The sequence below is a fragment of the Ascaphus truei genome, chromosome 5 (genome assembly GCF_040206685.1).
Source record: "Ascaphus truei isolate aAscTru1 chromosome 5, aAscTru1.hap1, whole genome shotgun sequence".
Lineage (NCBI taxonomy): Eukaryota > Metazoa > Chordata > Amphibia > Anura > Ascaphidae > Ascaphus > Ascaphus truei.
This window is the reverse complement of record NC_134487.1, coordinates 77,496,402-77,516,183: the sequence shown is the minus strand read 5'-3', so window position 1 is coordinate 77,516,183 and position 19,782 is coordinate 77,496,402. Positions and strand designations below refer to the sequence as shown.

The following is a 19,782-nucleotide window of genomic DNA, read 5'->3' as shown; positions in this document are numbered from 1 at the left end:
TATATATATATATATATATATATATATATATATATATATATATGTTTGGGTTACTGTGTGTGTCCTTCATTACTATGCAATGCATTTCAATAACAGATCTTTTACCCTACTGTTCCTCAACATTAGCGGTGGTAAGATCATGTACAGTAGGTGCCGTAATGAGCACAATTAGCATAGCGCACTTTTGAAACTCCTGTGGCATATAATGGCATTGACCCGATTATCATAGACACACTCAATAGCCATTTAATATCTACAAATGATCATGTCTGAAAAAGTGCCCCAAGTATTAACACTGTGTTTTATTATTATTTGTATTATTTTATTACTGCGCCCAGGTGCACGATTCGCTTTCAAGAGTGAAACCATTCACGCATTTAGGGAAACATGCAGAGACTCATTTTACCTTTGCCCGCACCCACAGCAGGTGGGAAAGTACCAGCTTTAAATGAAAACAGAAGGACACTGTATAAATTAGATACACCACATGTACACATACAGCACATAAGCACGAACACGCAACAAAAACTACACCGACGTCTGATAAAGTTAGGATGTGGAAACGGGGTCAAACAAAGACAGGAATAAAACATCAGAAACCTTCACCAACTCATTACTTTTCACCAGGAAAACCTTTAAAATACAATATACATGGGGAGCTCAACCCAGTCCTCAAGTCCCCCCAACAGGTCAGGTTTTCAGAATATCCCATCTTCAGCACAGGTGGCTCAATAAGAGGCTCAGTCTTCGCACCTGTGCTGAAACAGGGACTGATTGAGCCACCTGTGCTGAAGCTGGGATATCCTGAAAACCTGACCTGTTGGGGGAGGAGCTTCAGGACTGGAGTTGAGCACCCCTGCAATATACCATAAACGATGTTGCCGTATAGACCATATACAATTTATTGGTATTGAAGCAGCAATTTTATTCAAGACTTCTGCCAAGCAGCAAACATGCGCAGCATAAAGCAACACCGAGAATAGCTACTAAAACCCCTTTTTTACACCTAACCACTAATACAGATATTCCCTCCCATGTGTCGTATCTTCATAGTGATTTACACCTGGGGTTATAGGGATACGAGGATAGAATAATACAGATTTGTCAGGAGTGTGTGGCGGGGCAACGTCATGCTTTCTATGAGGAGCAGGAATTGAGCTAAAGGTGCTTATTAAATGGTAATGTTATAATTAATAATCCCCTCCTGAGGGGATTATTAAAATTATAGGCTAAATGTAGGCTTATTTTTTATTTTTCATAAAAAAAGATACATTTTTGTAGTTATATTGATTTTTTTATCAGCAGGATTGTCTACATTCTTATGCTTTTACTGCAAGTTTATTACAAGGAAATTGTTCTCTCTCCCTCTCTCCCTCATACACAAACACACTCTGCAGCCCCCCTACTCTATACCCACAAAACACACTGCAGCCATCCTCCACCCTCTACACTCACAAAAGGCACACAGCAGCCCCCCTACACATAAAACACAGACACAAACACCAAAACACACTCTGCAGCCCTCCTCCACCATCTACACCCACTGACACACACACACACACACACACACTGCAGCCCCTTTCTACACCCACAAAACACACTGCAGACACACACACACCAACAAAACAGACTGCTGCCCCCTCTACATCCATAAAACACACACCAGCAGCCCCCCTCTACACCCACTGTAGCCCCCATGTAAACCCACACACTGCAGACACACACACAAAACTCTGCACCCCTCCTCCACCCACAAAACACACACTGAAGACACACACACTGCAGCCCCCCTCATCCACCCACAAAACACACACTGCAGCCCCCTCTCTGCACCTACAAAACACAAACTGTAGACACACACACAAATCAACAAAACAGACTCTGACACCCCTACATCCACAAAACACACACCAGCAGCCCCCCCTCTACACCCACTGTAAACCCACACACTGCAGACACACACCAACAAAACACTCTGCACCCCTCCTCCATCCACAAAACACACACTGAAGACACACATACTGCAGCTCCCCCTCTACACCAACAAAACACACACATAGCAGACACACACCAACAAGACTCTGCTGCCCCCTCTACACCCACAAAACACACACCAACAGAAGACACACACACACACACACACACACACACACACACACACACACACACACACACTAATAAAACACTCTACTGACCCCCTTTACACCCACAAAACACACACACAGACACACAAACCTTTCCCCTCACTCTTCTGTGTGGAGCGCTCCGCAGGCAGAGAGGGGGAGGAGTCAGTGCCTTGCTGGTGCCTTCTGTCCAATCACCTCCCCTGTCTAAGAGCAAATTTCACTCTTTGTGAATGAGAACTGAAAGCTGATTGGCTGAAAAACTTGGCAAGCTGCCAAAAATTCCGGGCCATTACTGATTGGTTAAAATTCCGGGCATTATCCAATCAGAGAGCAGTGATTTCAATAATGCCCGGAATTGACCAGCTTTAGCCTATAATTAAGTAATAATCCCTGAAGAACAGGGCATTACTGGCCAATAATGCCCTAGCTGGAAGAGTTGAAGGCTTTAACCCAGCTGCTGCTTAAATTCCGGGCATTACTGATTGGATAATGCCCGGAATTTTAACCAATCAGAGAGCAGGGTTTTCAGTAATGCCCTGAATTTTACTGCTTTAGCCTATAATTATTATTATTCAATGTGAAATATCTATTTTCTGAGAGCTGAATTCTCCCCACCCCTTCAGAAAATTGTGCTTTACATTTCTTTCAAATGTAATTAAATTATATATCAGATGGGTAACCTCAAGCACAAAGATGTCACTCATTTCATTATTACTTTAATCCAAAACATGATGGCCACTGGATCTAAAACACTGAGAAGCATGTTATACGTTTTATAAACTTAGGGCAAAAGGGGGTTTATTTTGGTACATACCCATCTTACCTTCATCCATAATTGTTACGGCCTCTTCTGTAATTTGGCTTCCAGGTCCAACAGAAGTATGTGCATAAAAGTAAAACTTGTACCGTGTGCTGTAGTTTAATTTTTTTAAAACCCAGCTCGATTCATTAGCGGGAATTGTAATCTCAACTGGGGGACCCAATTCATGAGTGCTGTTTACTAGAATTAAGAGAAAGACACTGTCTATTAACCGGTACCTAGATATCACAGTACATACTGTTTTTCGCTGTACTATTGAGCACTGAGAAGCATACAATGTAATTGTAATCCATGTACAGTAGTGCTGATTTGTTATTGCAATAATACATGAATGACTGTACTGCACCGACACACTTTATTCGAGCAAATACCCTGTATGTACCTGGCAGATACCTGGAATGCGCCGCTCCTCACCTCTGACAAGCCCCGTTGCGTTTGCCTTCCCAGCCTGGGTTCATGCCTGGCTGACGGGCGGCTGATCTGTTAAATGATAATGATTAGGATTTAATAGGCTGCAATGCTTCGCGTGTCTACCAGATGGCATAAATTCATGAATTGTAATGCAGTATATATATATATATACTGTGCAGTATTGCAGCCAGCGGGAATAAAATGCTTCAATCCCTGCCTGGAAAATACCTCAATGCACTCGGGCAGAAAACAGTCACAAACCTCAATACACCCGGGTATACCCGAACTCGTGGGACTAGCCGAGCTCGAATAAAGTGTGTCGCCAGTGTAGCTATTGGAGACAGATTCTTAGGTTGCCAGTAAAAAAAAATTGCTTACCCAAATCATGTTAGGTGACCATATTAAAACAAACAAAGAATAGAAAAACACACTTTATAATTTTAAAGTTGCAAACATAAAATCCTGGTTGAAAGGTACATTTTCATTCTTTTTTTATCACTAGCAAGAGGAGACCAAGGTAGATGTACAGTAGAATGGTATTATTACTGATAGCTGAATAGTTTATATTCCTGTTGGTCGGAGAAAGAGAGAAGTCTACTTCTCACAACCATGACAAATAGGATTGGGACGCATATGCATTCCTCCTGCAGAGCACGGTGATTAATCTGTACTGTAAGCAAACTAGTAGCCACATTGACTTTGCTACAAACATGCGGAATGTTTAAAGCTTCTTATTAGATACCATCCTCAAATATCAACACTTCTTTTAAGAAGAATTACCATATTTTGTTTAACCCTTTGAATGCGGGAGGGGCTGTAGCAATCTGATCACCACTTCTGTGCCGCGGTACACTGACCGCTCCGTCGCGGAGGACGGAAGATGTTGTCCCCTTCGGTTCCTCTTAGCGATAGATTGCAGAACGCGAGCTGCCCTACTGTAGGAAAGTGAGCAAGATCTGTAGGACTTAGCTGCTACGTCATTGGGCCCCTGCAGTGCCAGACCCTAGGGCGGGATAGCTATGTCCACAGGTCACCCAAAGGGTTAATGGAGTAAACGAAATCAGAAGCTGTAGCTGCTTTAAAGAGGCACTCCTAGCGACACTTTGGGGGGTTTGTCTTCAAAAAATAACATTGAAGCAGGGGGTTTCCGGAGCAGAAACGCGTTGATTTCAACTCTGGGTACACCCTGCTTCCTGAGATACCTACCTCGAAATGGGTACCAGTAGCCGCCCAGACGGGGCTAGTCTGGGCTATTAATCTTCCGGCTTTGTAAAAATTCCAGTTCAGTAACATTATTATAGTGTAATTCGGTTTTAATCTGGTGAATCGGGTAAATAAAGGATGCTACACATACTGTCTGATATTGTTCTGATTTACAACGATTCTTTCCTAATACAGACTGCTGTATACTTGAATTATTCTAATAAGCATATTGGTGTTCTCTGTAGATTCAGTTATATTAGGATGGGTTAGAAGTTATAATAGGATTGCAGCTGTGTTGGGGTTGTCTGAGCAAGGGGGACCCTGCAGGTAACATTTGAGTGACCAAATCCCTTGTCGTAACGTCATCCCTTGTGTCATCCTATTGGCCCACGTGACGTGGGAGATTTAAACTGCGCAGAGATACTGGCAGACCCTACGGAGGTAAATATCTCGGGAAGCAGGGGGTCACTGGAGTTGAAATCAATACGGTTCTGCTTTGGAGAACCCCTGCTTCAATCCTATATATAGAAAATGTCATAAGATGACGCCAGGAATGCTCCTTTAAACAGCAATACTACATTCATCCCCCTCCCCTTTTTTTCTCTTTTCTTGTTTGTATATGTATAGCATGTGACAATGTATAATTCTACATTCTTACCTACTGTAAACTGGCAATCGTTTGGTGCTTTTGCTATGAATCTGTCAAAATCCAGATTCTGTGCCTAATGAAATGGTTTCACAGAGTGCCTTCTAACTTTGTGCTGCACTCGGTGAAATGCGGCAGCTGATATGTAACATGAAATTACTAAGTGCAACACATTATTGTTCAGCTTTCAGAGTAATAGACAGTCTGCTGTTTGGAACACAGCAACAGATCTGTTTGTGATACTTTGTTGTCAAAGGGCAAAGCTCAAAAAGGTGTGTGTCAGAGCCTGTTTAAAAAGAGGAAGTGGATATGACTTTCTAAATGGTTGCTGTAACAACTAAAAGGATGATCAGTGCGTTAAAAAAATCATTAAAAATGGCATTAGGAGTTAAAAATAAAATATGCAGACAGTATTATCTAATACTACAGAACTGATTTATTTAAAAAAAAAACATACAGTGTAGGATTTTCACATTTTGCTGCTTTAAAGGCTCGAATTCTTCCTCTCTCATTACTCAATCTACCCACGCCCCCCTGGTATTTTGCTTTGGTAACCAACCTAGATGTAAGGGAAATGGTACCGTAAAGTGTGAATTTCAAATAGTATGGCCCATACAGTCTTTACTAAGCAGTGATACGCCGAAGGGTGTCTTATTATATATGGGCCTACAGTACAGTATGTGTTTCTTTTGTCTAACCTCTGTTCACTTATCTTTAATCAACCAGCTGTTTTAGCTACTTTCATAGCTAGTAATGTCCTCAACAGCTATAACATAACTTCCAATCTGTTTCTGATAGAATATATATGAAGCTCCTATTGACAAGACATTTGAAGATCTATAATGAATACCGTACACTGCACATGTAACTGCTATATATTTACTGATGACTTACTTGGCTGAAACGTCAGTGTATATTCTGTCAGGATGCCATTTGGATGAACAGGTGGGCCCCACTCCAAGGTTAATGAATCAAGAGTTGGATTAACGATCTTCAAAAATGATGGAGCGCTGGGAACTTTCAAACAGTAAAGATTATGATTACTAGGCAGTATATACTGTATGCAAAAGTATATACAGTAGTTTGAGCGGTTTGAGAAATGGTAAGTAGAATTTGGATCCCCAATTTTTAGAACTTGTTTCAATAAGGTCACTGCAGATGAATACAGAACTTGTAATGATGAGTGAAAATATCAGTTTAAGGCCTGAATTATAGTGGGCGCGCCTGTCGCCAGAGCGATCCGTGCACTGCTTTGAGGAGGCGATGGCGAAGCGTGGCCGTGTTGTCACGAGGCTGGTTCGCCCACATCGCTGAACCGCTCACGTGATGCGGCAGTCATGGGGAAAAAAAGAATTATTTTGACAGCTCAAAATTCTGCCGTGCGGACTCTCCTCTTCGCTCGTGCGCACTATGGGCGGCCTCATAGTGGTGCTGTCAGTTGTTCGCACTGCGCGCTCACTATAATCACAACCTAACTTAGCGCATCCATCTAGTTTCCGTTTTCAACTTAACTATTCAAGACGAAATGCCTTATTGGTATAATATCTTATTACAGAGCCTTGAATGAACCTATTAAAATAAAGTTATCATTTTATGGTGAGGTCACACCCATTTAAGGCTAGCAGTATATCATATCATACTAAAGACAGCTCTTCTGCAAGATATTATAATTCATAGAACATCAAACTTATGAGTTCAGGATATCAAGGGAACCATATTATTGGTAGTTTTCTTCAACAACTATCTTCTAATAGATATGTTTCATTCAGTAGCTTACTTGGCTATAGCTACTTGGCTACATGGCTATAGTAGGCGCGACTGCGTGTGCGACAGACCTGGGAATAGGAATGTGTGTCCTCCGTTGACCCGCGCGACGGAGAGGCTTGGCCGTGAAGTCACAGCCTGAAAATTTGAGGTTCACCCTCATCGGTTGAAACGGCTCAAGTGATGCGGCCGTCGCGTGAAAAATCAAATTACATCTGTCTCCTCAAAATCCGCGTGCGTGTCGCATCGTGCGCAGTATGGATACTGATTAAAGTAATACATTTGTTGGTGCCGCTTGCAGTATCGTGCGCAATATGGCCACGGCCTTAGACTCATTTGGTGCTGTACAAGCTTGAACAGTATTACCCTTCTGGTAGCACAGCTAAGGCGTTACATAAAAATGTAAGAAACCAAGAAAAATATACCGTATTGGCCCTAATATAGTGCTATGTTTTTTTCCTAAAAATGTCCTCATATTATATGAGCAGCCTAACCTTTTATTTTTCATGTAGAACACCTTCAAAACTTTAGGGTTGTATTATGTGTTAGGCTGTACTATATTCGGGCCAATACGATACATATTGTATTGTATTGTATGTCTTTATTTATATAGCTCCATTAATGTACATAGCGCTTCACAGTGGTAATACATGTGGTAATCAAATAAATAACAGATAGTATAAATAACAGGTCATGGGAATAAGTGCTACAGGCATAAAAGTAACATTAAGGAAGAAGAGCTTACAGTCTAATTGGTAGGTAGGGAGAACGTACAGAGACAGTAGGAGGGAGTTCTGGTAAGTGCGTCTGTAGGGGGCCAAGCTTTATGTATCATGTGTCCAGTATAATCCACAGTGCTATTCATACGCTTCTTTAAGAAAGTGTGTCTTAAGGTGGGTCTTAAAGGTGGATAGAGAGGGTGCTAGTCGGGTACTGAGGGGAAGGGTATTCCAGAGGTGTGGGGCAGTCAGTGAAAAAGGTTTAAGGCGGGAGAGGGCTTTAGATACAAAGGGGGTAGAAAGAAGACATCCTTGAGAAGAACGCAAGAGTCTGGATGGTGCATAATGAGAAATTAGGGCTGAGATGTAACGAGGGGCAGAAGAGTATACAGCTTTAAAAGTGAGGAGGACAATGGAGTGTGAAATACGGGATTTGATCGGAAGCCAGGAGAGAGATTTCATGAGGGGCGATGCTGAGACAGATCTAGGAAAGAGTAGAGTGATTCTGGCAGCAGCGTTTAGGATAGATTGTAGGGGAGACAGGTGAGAGGCAGGAAGGCCGGACAGCAGGAGGTTACAGTAATCAAGACGGGAGAGAATGAGGGCCTGAGTCAAAGTTTTAGCAGTTGAGCAACAGAGGAAAGGGCGTATCTTTGTTATGTTGCGGAGGAAAAAGCGACAGGTTTTAGAAATGTTTTCAATGTGAGAAGGGAGTCGAGTGTGACCCCTAGGCAGCGTGCTTGGGCTACTGGGTGAATGATCGTAGTTCCAACAGTAATGTGGAAGGAGGTAGTAGGGCCAGGTTTGGGAGGAAGTATGAGGAGCTCTGTTTTTGCCATGTTGCGTTTAAGGCGGCGGAGGGCCATCCAGGATGATATAGCAGAGAGACATTCAGAAACTTTGGTTTGTACAGCAGGTGTAAGGTCGGGTGTTGAAAAGTACATTTGTGTGTCGTCAACATAGAGGTGATATTTAAACCCAAAACCCAAACCCGAAACCCATTTTCATACATATATTTACTATGTGACATTGCCTACACAAATATCTAGATCAGTGTTTCCCAACTCCAGTCCTCAAGGACCACTAACAGTGCAGGTTTTAAGGCAATCCTTTCATTAGCACAGGTGGCCCAATCATTGTGACTGAACCACCTGTGCTCAAGCCAGGTATCCTTAAAACCTGCACTGTTACTGGTCCTTGAGGACTGGGGTTGGGAACCAGTGATCTACAGTAGATCATGTATATTCATAAAAAGATGTATAACATGTTTATACATAGGGTGGCCAGATTTGTTCCGGCAAACACCATGACAAATGTCACGTATGCCGACAGCGCATGCGCGATGAGCACTTGCCGGCTGCTTGTGCGCATGTGCGACCGGCACTTACCGGCTGCTCGTGCGCATGTGCGACCGGCACTTACCGGTTGCTCGTGCGCATGCATGATTGGAGCTTGCCGGTCGCGCATGCGTGATCAGCATTTGCCGGTGGCTCATGTGCAATCGAAGCTTGCCGGTTGCACATGAGCAACCGGCAAATGCCGATCATGCATGCGCACGAGCAGTGGGCAAGTGCCGATCGTGCATGCGCGGCCAACGGAATAAAAAAAAGGGACAGCACCTCAAAAAGTCTCTATGTACAGTATACAATGGGCGTTATATACATAGGACAGACAGGGCTAACGCAAGCCTGGACTAGGTGATAAATTATTTTTGTTATTGTGGCCATTCATCTCGTTCCAAAAAATATTAGAGCTTGATGCATGGTAGTTTTTACCTAAAAATGCAGTATTACGCCTGTTTTTTAAAATAATTTTTTTTTTATATCAAATCCAATGCTTTTAACAGATCTGATAAAAAGTGCTTTATTTTTGGTGGTGCAACGTTGACGTTTTGCACAATAAAAATAAGGCACTTTTTTTGGGGCGCAAAAAACGCATTTACAAGGTCACCGTAGCTTGATGTATCCGGCCCTATGTGTTTATGGTCCTATGGTTAGGCTGGCAATGCTAAGTGGAAATATGATGAAAAGTTCAGTCCGCGCTCTGGCTCTTTAAACTTGGAATGTTGATTCCTCTCTGTTCTTTTGCTGCTCTCATGTTTTGAGGTGTCTCCCCCACCTCAAAAAGTGGATTCCACCGGATTTGTGGTAATATATATTACATCTCTCATCTTGGTGCGCTTTTGTGTTTTTTCTCTTTTGCTAAGTGGAAATATATTTACTTACTTCTTTAACTGTTTTAATTATTGCTATATCAGATTCAAAAGTTCGGGGTTTCTTTTGTCCTAAACTTGGACGTTTGCTTTGGTTCTTCAAAAAAACAAACAAAATATGAATACAAGGTCGACTCTTTCTGGGCTTTGTTTAGAATTTCGTTCTGATTAGAAAGTTTGTTCCATAAATCGACTCGAACGTCTGATCAAACATTGCAGTTCACAAAATTTGGAACCTGCGAATCTGCTTATTCTTAACTGCCAACGATTTGAATTTCCTATACATTACCTCCTTCTGGTGTCTCAAAGTCTTTATCGACACTGGCAGGACCTTCGCCTTTACCATTAACCACTCGAATATTGAGAATGTAATGGCTAAAGGGCTCTAATCCTGGGAGCATTCCATGAGTTCTGTTTCCAGTAAATGTTAGTATCTTTTTTTCCACGTGTCGTTTACTTCTCTTTATTAAATGTTTATCTTTCCAATAGTAGATCTATAAATGAAAACAAACATTGGGACATCATGTATTAATGTTTTCGTTGTGAACATCTAGAGAAAACAATAGCATTCATTCATTAAAGAGAAAAACGATTATATATACATATAATATAAATATATATATACATATAATATATATATTTATATATATATATATATTTTTTTTATGGATTTTTTGTTTGATAATTGTTTTGCCACTTTTGCAAGAGAGAAACTTCAATACATGACCCTCAGGATTTTAGAATTGTCTGAATGATATAAAACAATACAGGTGGCACAAGGGAAGTATAAATAAACAAAATATGAAAAGGGTGAGGGTGAAAAATAATATTTTTGGTTAACTATTTTCTTCAGACTTTTTGCACAGGACAACTGAAATGTCATTCAGGTCAAGAAAAGGTTTAAGTGGCCCTAATAGTATAATTTTTCAATAAAGAACTATATATATATTTTTTAATTGTATTTGTTGTTGCATGAAACATAGGGCCTTATGCAGAGAGCATAGAATTTTAAAATTGGCGAATTTCATAAAAAGTAGCTTTTTTGGAGAGTTTTATTCTCCATATGCAGAAAAGTGCGAATTCTGCTATGTTTAACATGGATGCGTGTGGCGAGTTTAAATTGGCGAGATGCGCGCTTCAGAAACGTGTAAAAACAAATTCGCGCCTTTTTTTCCCCTTTACTATAGGCGGCGAGCGCCATCTTGCCATCTTTTCCTGGCGCGGCAAAAATGCGCGAATCGCGGCATTTTTTGGCTCGAACAGCCGCTTTATGCCGTTCGCACCTCTCTGCATTCGGAGAGTTTTAAAAATGGCGAGATGGAGGTTCTCGCCAGCCGCGAGGCGAGTTTTAGCAATTGAAAAAACAAAATGGCGCGTTTTTCGGAACTCGCCATTTTCTGCCGGTTTCTGCGCGAAATTGTACAAAAAATGGCGAATTTCGAAATAACGATGCTCTCTGCATAAGGCCCATAGTATTTTTTGGGATTGTAGAATACGTTTTATCTTAGTTTGAATAATTAGACCCTTTTTGGAAACAGTTGTCATTAACTCACTCTGTATCCTTGAAGATGACCTCGAACTGTCGTCAAGGGAACAGAATCCCACTGAACCTTTGCCAAAGTGGTGTTGACAACATGCACATGGACATTGGTTGGAGCCACCATCGGTACTAGATAAGAAAAATGTGTCACTGCGGCTCCTTACATATTCATTGTTAACACGTTAGTGAAAGGTACTAAGAGAGTCAACAAACTTACGATCTTCCCCAGAATGTCCAATGACTACAGTAGGTTCCGGGGCATATCCAAGGCTATTTAATGCTTGAACCTTCATTTCATAAGGAGCAAAGATTGGGGTGCCAGACACAATATACTTAGAAACATTTGCCACCGTAACCGATGTCCACTCATCGTCAAAATCTTTCTGTCGCCAGCTAACTTTGTATTGAAGTCCAGGTCCATTGGAAACAAATCCTTTCAAAGGCTATGTATAAAACATGATCAAACAAAAATAACTTTTCATTGCAAACAATTTTTAGCTACTGTAGATATAAAAATGAGTGCAGTAAATAACTATCAAACTCATTGCGGCCAAAACGATTAATTCACTGCACAAGTTTAAATAAACAGTTGAACCATGTGTACTGTAAAACTGTATACTTTGCAGCAATATATACAGAATATATATTGATCTCAAATGTGATATTAAATAAAAGTTTCCTTCTAGGTTCAGAATAAACTTTTCAGTACAAGTTCCATTAGAGCTAAGCTGGCATATTTGCATTATTTGGACACTCTAGCTTAATGCTTTAATATAATATATGCTATTTTGTCTTTCAAGTACGATGTTGTCAGGATTCAAAAATATAAAAAGTGATAGTTCAGAACATGGAGAAACTTACTTCCCAGGTGATCACTAAGTTGTCTGGCTCAGAACCTATGCCTTTAACACCAAATGGATTTTCCTCTGGCTCTGAAAGGGAAACACTAGCCATTCAATACAATGGGTTTTTAATGTATTAATTTAAGCCCCACTACCATCTTTTCCCAAACTACCTTCAAAAAGCAATATACCATTTTGTGGAAACAGTACACCGCAGAATTATTTGTATGTGAGGCTCACCATAGAAGGTTATCATTCCATGGCAGCATTGATTTCACTGTTAGCCCTTCTGAGGACATTTAAGGTACAGTAAAACAATGTTTGCAGCACTTATTATTGGTGACTACCCTTGTGGATTTTCTCAGTGCTTCTTTATAAAGCCACTCTCCCTATTGTAATATTCAGAGCACTCAACATTTGTTTCCCCAGTTCCAAGACAATAGTATAACTTGCATATCCATTCCCTGGTACTGCCAGTAGGGCCTTTTGGTGCTATCCGTTTGGGGTGTAAACAGCTGCTAAAAATCTTGGGGAAAAAATCATACATAAAAAGAGCGTTTATTCACTACAGGCATACCCCGCATTAACGTACGCAATGGGACCGGAGCATGTATGTAAAGCGAAAATGTACTTAAAGTGAAGCACCACCTTTTTCCCACTTATTGATGCATGTACTGTACTGCAATCGTCATATACGTGCATCAGTGATGTAAATAACGCATTTGTAACAGGCTTTATAGTCTCCCCGCTTGTGCACAGCTTCTGTACAGGTAGGGAGCCGGTATTGCTGTTCAGGACGTGCTGACAGACGCATGCGCGAGCTGCTCTTTGCCTATTGGGCGATCTGTCCTTACTCGCGAGTGTACTTAAAGTGAGTGTCCTTAAACCGGGGTATGCCTGTATACAGCAATGCAAATGAAAAAAACAAACGTGTACCTTTGTAAGTGGTATGGCTGATGTAAAGGTTTTATAACGTATTTAAAACAAAAACATGCACGTCTTTTTAAACCCTTTTATGCAGATAAACAAACCTGCTACTGCACTGGCATATTTACCTTTATCCTATCTTGTGACACAAAATGACCATGACATTTACTAACCTGCTGCTTTTGTCATATACTGCTCTGATGATTCACTTGGTTGACTTCTGCCAAACTCATTGACCGCAATTACACGGAAGGAATAGTTCACATATGGAGACAGTTTTAATGATGCTGTGGCCTGCGTTCCAGGGACTTCGGTGTTGAAGTGCCATATCCCTGGTTCATGCATTGCATCTTCATACTCAATGGTAAAAGCTAGTGACGAAAGAGTGACTTTAATCCATTTGTAATACGATTTGGGATCTAATAATAAATCAGAGGGGCATACCTTCTGGTCTACATTACCAAACTCCTGTCACATTAAGGGGCACATTTATCAAGTGCTGGTACGGGTTATCATACTTGTTCCACTGTTAACTCCCATTGAAGTCAATAGTAGAACTTGTCATTTTTTTAAATGACTTTCCATACTTTTTTTCTCTTCATTATCTGATAAACTACCCATACAATAAATGTGAGGTCATTATCACTCCAATACAATGTTTTAGGGCCACAGCCTACCCATAGAGTCAACAGAAATGTGAGCACGGTGAGCCTATAGAACACCTATCCATTATACTGCCACTGTTCTTAACCTCACTGCAGATGGTATGGCAGAGAATGCATAGCAATTCTGAGGCACAATATACAAATGTGACATAAAAATGTCGCCCCTCACCAAAAAGCTGCCCTGTTTCAGCGTAATTTCCTTTGGGAATCAAAGGTTATAAGGAGCTGATAATAGGGGCTTTAGCAAACATATTTTGCATGCAAATATACATATAGATATGCACGTTGCTCCATTCAATGTAAGCAACTATGTGAGTGAGATGGGAAACAATAGTCGTGTTCTTGCAGATATTGAAGCTTACTGGTAATGGGGCTGTTGTTGTCTTCGCCGGGAACCCAGGAGAGTTGCACACTCCGTTCAAGGTGATCAGTCAATTCCAAATCAAAAGGCGGATTTGGTCGATCTGTAATTCAAATACTCTATTTTACAGCGTAAACAATACAGCTTCCTTCAGCAACTGAGACAGATTAGCAACAATGGTAGAAAAGAATCTCTGAACCATATCTACAACTTCATTCATGTGTGGGGAGGGGAGTAAATACATTTACATGCAATTGAAAATAACAGCGCTGGGAGCTCAAACTAATACAACACTGAAACACAAGAACAAGCTTCTTATATTTCTGTTCTAGACCATGATAAAACAATGCAAAGTAACAAGAAATAATGCATGGGCAGCCAGACAAGTAGAGCATCTACTTCTATGAGGAGCTAAGATCACATTGCACGGTCCTTGTGAACAGAAAGAGATTTAAAGGTGTAGCCGGGGTTATTCTACTCGCTGGCACGTTATTGTGGGATATTCTGTGGTATTTTGTGTTATCATGGCCATTGAATCCTATGGAACACACAAGCTAGTCTGTGTTACGAGACAATATTCTGCTTTCTGAGCGAGTGCAATAACCCTTGCTACATCTGCATGCTCGAATCGCTAGCCTAAATGTAATAGCACACAAGTCGCATATTGTTGTCCCTTCGTTTTGATTACATTGTTTGGATTTGGTAATTTGGCGATGTGGACTGGAGGCTATAATTATGGTTTGTGCAGAAAGTGTTACAGAAAGGTTACATTGTAGGAATGCTTTTTAGAAAATGCATCTCTTCTTCGACTGTAATTTACTGTCCTTCAGCACCTCCAGTAATATGAAAATGGAGCAGAAAGGGATAGATGTTTTAAATAAAGACCAGCACGTAATGCATGATTTAACAACCCTGCTCTTCATACAGGCTTTGCTGCAATTAAATTATCCTGTGTACATGCAATCAGTAATTGGGCCTTATCGCTGTACTATAAACCAAGGTTAATATAGTGGCACGCATTATAACTACATGTAATTTGGAAGCTTTCACCAAATGCATTAAATACGGACCAGAAGACTTTTTTTTTTTTACCAAACTTGTTGTCCAGACCATTCTTTATCCAACTGACTAAACCGAGATATTGAAACAAGACAATTGGCCATTTCACTGTTGGACACATGCAATGCATCACTGAATTATGTAAACAATGTATTGTGCTCAAGAAAGCAGAGCCCTCATAAATAAATGATACATTTAAAAAATATATTTAAAAAAAAAATCCTAAATAGCAAAGAAAAGACATGCAACAGTCTCCTCGAGGAAACAAAAAAACAATTGCAAATGGTGGAAGTGAATGCTTGATACAGGCACATCTATATGGGTTTGGTTGTTTTACCGTAGGTTAAAGCTGGTGTTGGAGTAGCTGCTGCAAAGGATATTGACATAAAATAATTAGTACAAATTATTAGCCAACATGTATAAGGCTACGGCCCCAGACACTGTGTGCACGTGCGTTTCCGTAACGCCTAGCGGCGCGTGCACCAGTTTCAGCCACGACCTGCGGTCGTGCTTCCACTGAACAGTAGGTGATCCAATGGGGGCACGGCCATGACGTCACACGGCTGGTCCGCCCTCATTGACTGAAACGCCACCATAACGTGGCCAATGCTTGGCTGCCGCGCCAAAAGACCAAAATGTTGTTGTCTTTTGGCAAAGGCGGTCGCACATAGCACCTTGTGCGCCCACACCGACTGGGCATGCCCCATAGACGGCTGTGCCTTGTGTGCAGCGAGCATGCCATTGTGTGCGCAGCCACCAGGGACGAAGCCTAAGGCCAGAAAGAGCAGACAAAGTTCTACTTCTCAGCCACTGGTAGGGGCAGAAATGTTGAATAAATGCTGATGCCTCCCAGTGCCTGCTACTTCTGGCCTTATGTTGTCGTATGCGGAGCATCTAAAAAAAATAATCGTTTTGGTGTGCCTATGTGAAAATATCAAGCAATGTTACCGTATCACTGCTCCTGTGCATGAAAAAATTTTTCAAGGTAAAAGGGACCCAAGAACAAAATATGTTATTAAAGAGGCAATCCAAGACATCTTTCTTTTCTTCATTATTGAAGATGCAGGGTGTCTCCAAAACGAAACCCCATTAATTTGAGCTCCTGGGGCCCCCAGCTTCCGGAGGTACTAATCTCTGTAGTGGGTGCTCATAGCCACTCCAGGGTTCATTATACGTCTGCTTTTCAAAGCTCCCGGACCCTGTGGCCAATTGGAAGCCGTGACGTCATCCGGTGCGAGGACCGAGGGATTTAAACTGCAGAAACCTGCAGGAGATACCAACAACCACTTCGGAGGTAAGTATCTCTGGAAGCAGGGGGTCCTCTGAGCTGAAATGAATGGGGTTCTGCTCCGGAGACCCCCTGCTTCAAACTTGTATTAAAAAATGAAAGGGAAAAAAACGGCTTGGCTTTAATAGAAGGTAGACATGTCTGTAATGTAGTAAGGTGCGCAGCACATTCGTTTTTTAATGCATGTACAGTAGTTTGAGGCATACCACTTGGATTTGTACAGTACTTTTAGCTGTGAAGTGCCTCTAGAGTTAATAGTACAGGCTTTCTAGTTTACGTAATCTGTTAAGTGATTTTATGTACTGTGCTATTGACAATCTCTTCTTTTCCCCCAGGAAGCATTTATAATCAGGGTCACCTGGGAATGAAAGTGCTGACCAGTTCCATGCCATTAATATATTTAAGTGTATTTGTGCCGATTCCCTTTTTGCTTTAACTGAACGAGAAACAAAGCACACAGAGGTGACTTACACAATAAATAATCCTGCTATATAATGTTAAATACTGGGAAAATATGTCAAACAAATTACAAATTAAACCTATAGAAAATCTGTGATAACTTATTCTATCAAAATATTTTTGTAAACAATAGTAGCACACATTTGTGTTACTACAAAGAATTAGATGATACGAGGCACATTTTGATTTATGGCTGGGTATCGAATTAGATGAGAAAGTGTACAGTGGTAGACGATATGGTAAAATATTTCAAGAAATGTGATGAAGATCAACTTATCTCTCTAATATTTGCCTGTTGGCAGCAAAGAAATTGCCCTCTATGTACAAGAGCTTAGTAATCATTTTTCTTACCAACAACAGTGAGTACTGCACTGGCTGAGACGCTGTCTAAAGTAGTATTTGCTACACACGTGTAAGTTCCTTCATCCTTGTCGGTTACATTCTTGATAGTTAGACGTTCCTTTTCAAAAACAAATCTGAAAACAATACGATGTGTTCATTATACAAGGTTACTAAACATAATATTGTGATATATATAAAAAAAAAATTTGGGTGGGCTATATACTTCCATTTTTTTACGCTGTCTTTAGTGGAATAAGAAGTTTGGTCTTGGCCATTTTGCCACCCCCCCTTCGCAGCAGACAGAGCCTCCGCTGTAGCCAATTCGTCGCTGGAACCTCTGCCTCTTCGAAGGTAAGTTTTATTATTGGTTATGGTAGGGGGTTCATTTAAGGGCTTTAGCGGTTTTGGTTAGGGTAGTGGTTTAGCAATTAGGGTAATGGGTTAATTTAAGGGTTTTAGTGATTAGGGCAGGGTGTTTATGGTAAGGGCTTAGGGCAGGGGGTTTTAGGGTAAGGGGGTTTACTTGCCTTAGCGGACAGGCAGAGAAGAGGTCGGCGGTGGCAGCTTCCAGCAGCGGAAAATGCTGCGAAGTGCCCGGATCCATTTGGTTGCGACAAAATGACCACGACCAAATGTTCTAGACCGGTCTTTAATTACTATTAGGTTAGCGCTTCCCAGTTTAATGGACATTTCAGATTTTGGTCAGGGTAAACAATAAATAAGAACAGACTTTATGTCAGATGAAGCAAATTGTTGTGTATAAAAATGAACAATAGCAAGTACTTTTTTCTTCTCCATGGTTTCTTCTTTGGTAGACATAGGCTGATCTATGAACTCAGTTCACTTCTATTCACTACATCTGGTGGATCAGCAGTGAACCGAGAAAGCAAAACCAGATTCCATTGGTTTATCGTAAATAAAAGCCATGGACAATAGCTCAGGAGCTAGAGAACTATACACTATAGTAGAACAATGTTTTCATGGATATAGAGACTGATCACATGCATCGTGCAAACAATACAATACCTTTCATCGAAGACCAGCTCACTGTCATCTTTTAACCATAATACCATTGGTATCAAAGTAGGATCGTGCTTTACTTTGCATTCAAATGCTACAAGGCCAAATCTCTGAATGACTCTGTACTCTGGTTGAGCAATGATCATAGTTGGATCTGAAATTTTAAATAAGAGAATATGTAGGCGTTTTTTCCAGAAATGTCTATCATTTTAGATTCAATGAATACCATAGAATTACACTTCACCTTTGACTTCAAGCTCAACTGTATTTTGTGCCTTTCCTAATGTATTTCTTGCTACACAAGTATAAGTTCCACTGCTGTCTTTCTGTGCCACAGGTACTTCTAGCGTCCCATTGTCATGGAAAACATAACCATTTCCATGCAGAACACTTCCGTGCACGCCTTTAAACCTTCAGAAGAAAAATCATTCAGTTATGAAGTATATCAAAAAAGAACAAACATGTTTCTGAAGAACCACATGTTGTTTAACCTCCTCACTGCTTCAGTTTGCAGATTACTAAATCATCAAAGGCATTGACCACTGAGAATGCAGATGGCTTCCAATGGTGCTGCTCTGAGCTGGATCGCATACTACTACTGAGATAAATAGCTTATGAAATAGTACTTTCTCTTACATTTTGAATGCATGGAATACCAAAAATCCTGGACTGACAAAATGTAATTGAAAAAGAACAATTATGACTTTCAGCATCTTGACTGATGTTACCTCTTTGAAGGTCTATACATGTTGCATTATATGAATGTTGGGTCTTGAAAAATAATTTTTTTATTATTAGGATGTCTTAAAAATGTGCATATTTCAACACATTTTCTATTTAACGATCTGTCATGGAGTATAGTGTGAGTACCCACAATACACAAAACCTTAACTAGAGTCTTCAATGTTGTATAATCGAAATGTCTGAATCAACAAATAATTCAATAAAAATGCTACCATACCATTCAATCTCAGGTATGGGCGAGCCAAAGAAAGCACAGTCTAACAGGGCAACACTGTCAGAAATGACTTGGTAGACTTTACTTGAAGAAAGAATTCGTGGTGGTTCCGCTGGAAGATATAAGACAGACATGCATAACAGTCTTTCTGGATAGCTATTCACAAAATGTGACAAACCCGTCAAAAAACAATCTTTTACATACTTATATTACATGATATTTTATTAAAGTATGCAAATAGGTAATGGAATAAGAGACAGGTGGTAAACTGACAATCTGATACCGAATCTTCTGAGATGCTGTATTTAATGAACTTGTAACATGGTTACCTTAATATAAGCGCCTTAATCATGATTCAAATATACTGTACATAATGAAAAGGATGCTGTGCAAAAAAAAAAAGTTACTGTAACTGCCTCG

At 40.6% G+C, this 19,782-nt stretch overlaps 1 protein-coding gene across 33 annotated transcripts in view; it reads right to left on the bottom strand.

Annotated features, from left to right (window-relative positions):
• The window catches only part of NRCAM (neuronal cell adhesion molecule), a 258,232-nt gene that overhangs the window by 29,797 nt on the left and 208,653 nt on the right, over positions 1–19,782 (bottom strand). For 8 of the 33 annotated variants that reach the window (XM_075600041.1, XM_075600052.1, XM_075600048.1 and 5 more), the window contains 14 exons: positions 19,366–19,474; positions 18,649–18,815; positions 18,411–18,558; positions 17,394–17,518; positions 15,633–15,662; positions 14,238–14,339; positions 13,384–13,581; positions 12,303–12,373; positions 11,659–11,884; positions 11,455–11,570; positions 10,191–10,395; positions 6,101–6,223; positions 2,941–3,126; positions 407–442 (listed from right to left, as the gene is read on the bottom strand). In XM_075600041.1, coding sequence (XP_075456156.1) covers positions 407–442; positions 2,941–3,126; positions 6,101–6,223; positions 10,191–10,395; positions 11,455–11,570; positions 11,659–11,884; positions 12,303–12,373; positions 13,384–13,581; positions 14,238–14,339; positions 15,633–15,662; positions 17,394–17,518; positions 18,411–18,558; positions 18,649–18,815; positions 19,366–19,474 — 1,842 coding nt within the window. The remainder of the gene's footprint in view (positions 1–406; positions 443–2,940; positions 3,127–6,100; positions 6,224–10,190; positions 10,396–11,454; positions 11,571–11,658; positions 11,885–12,302; positions 12,374–13,383; positions 13,582–14,237; positions 14,340–15,632; positions 15,663–17,393; positions 17,519–18,410; positions 18,559–18,648; positions 18,816–19,365; positions 19,475–19,782) is intronic. The other 25 variants (XM_075600050.1, XM_075600057.1, XM_075600060.1 and 22 more) reach the window with 6 other exon arrangements.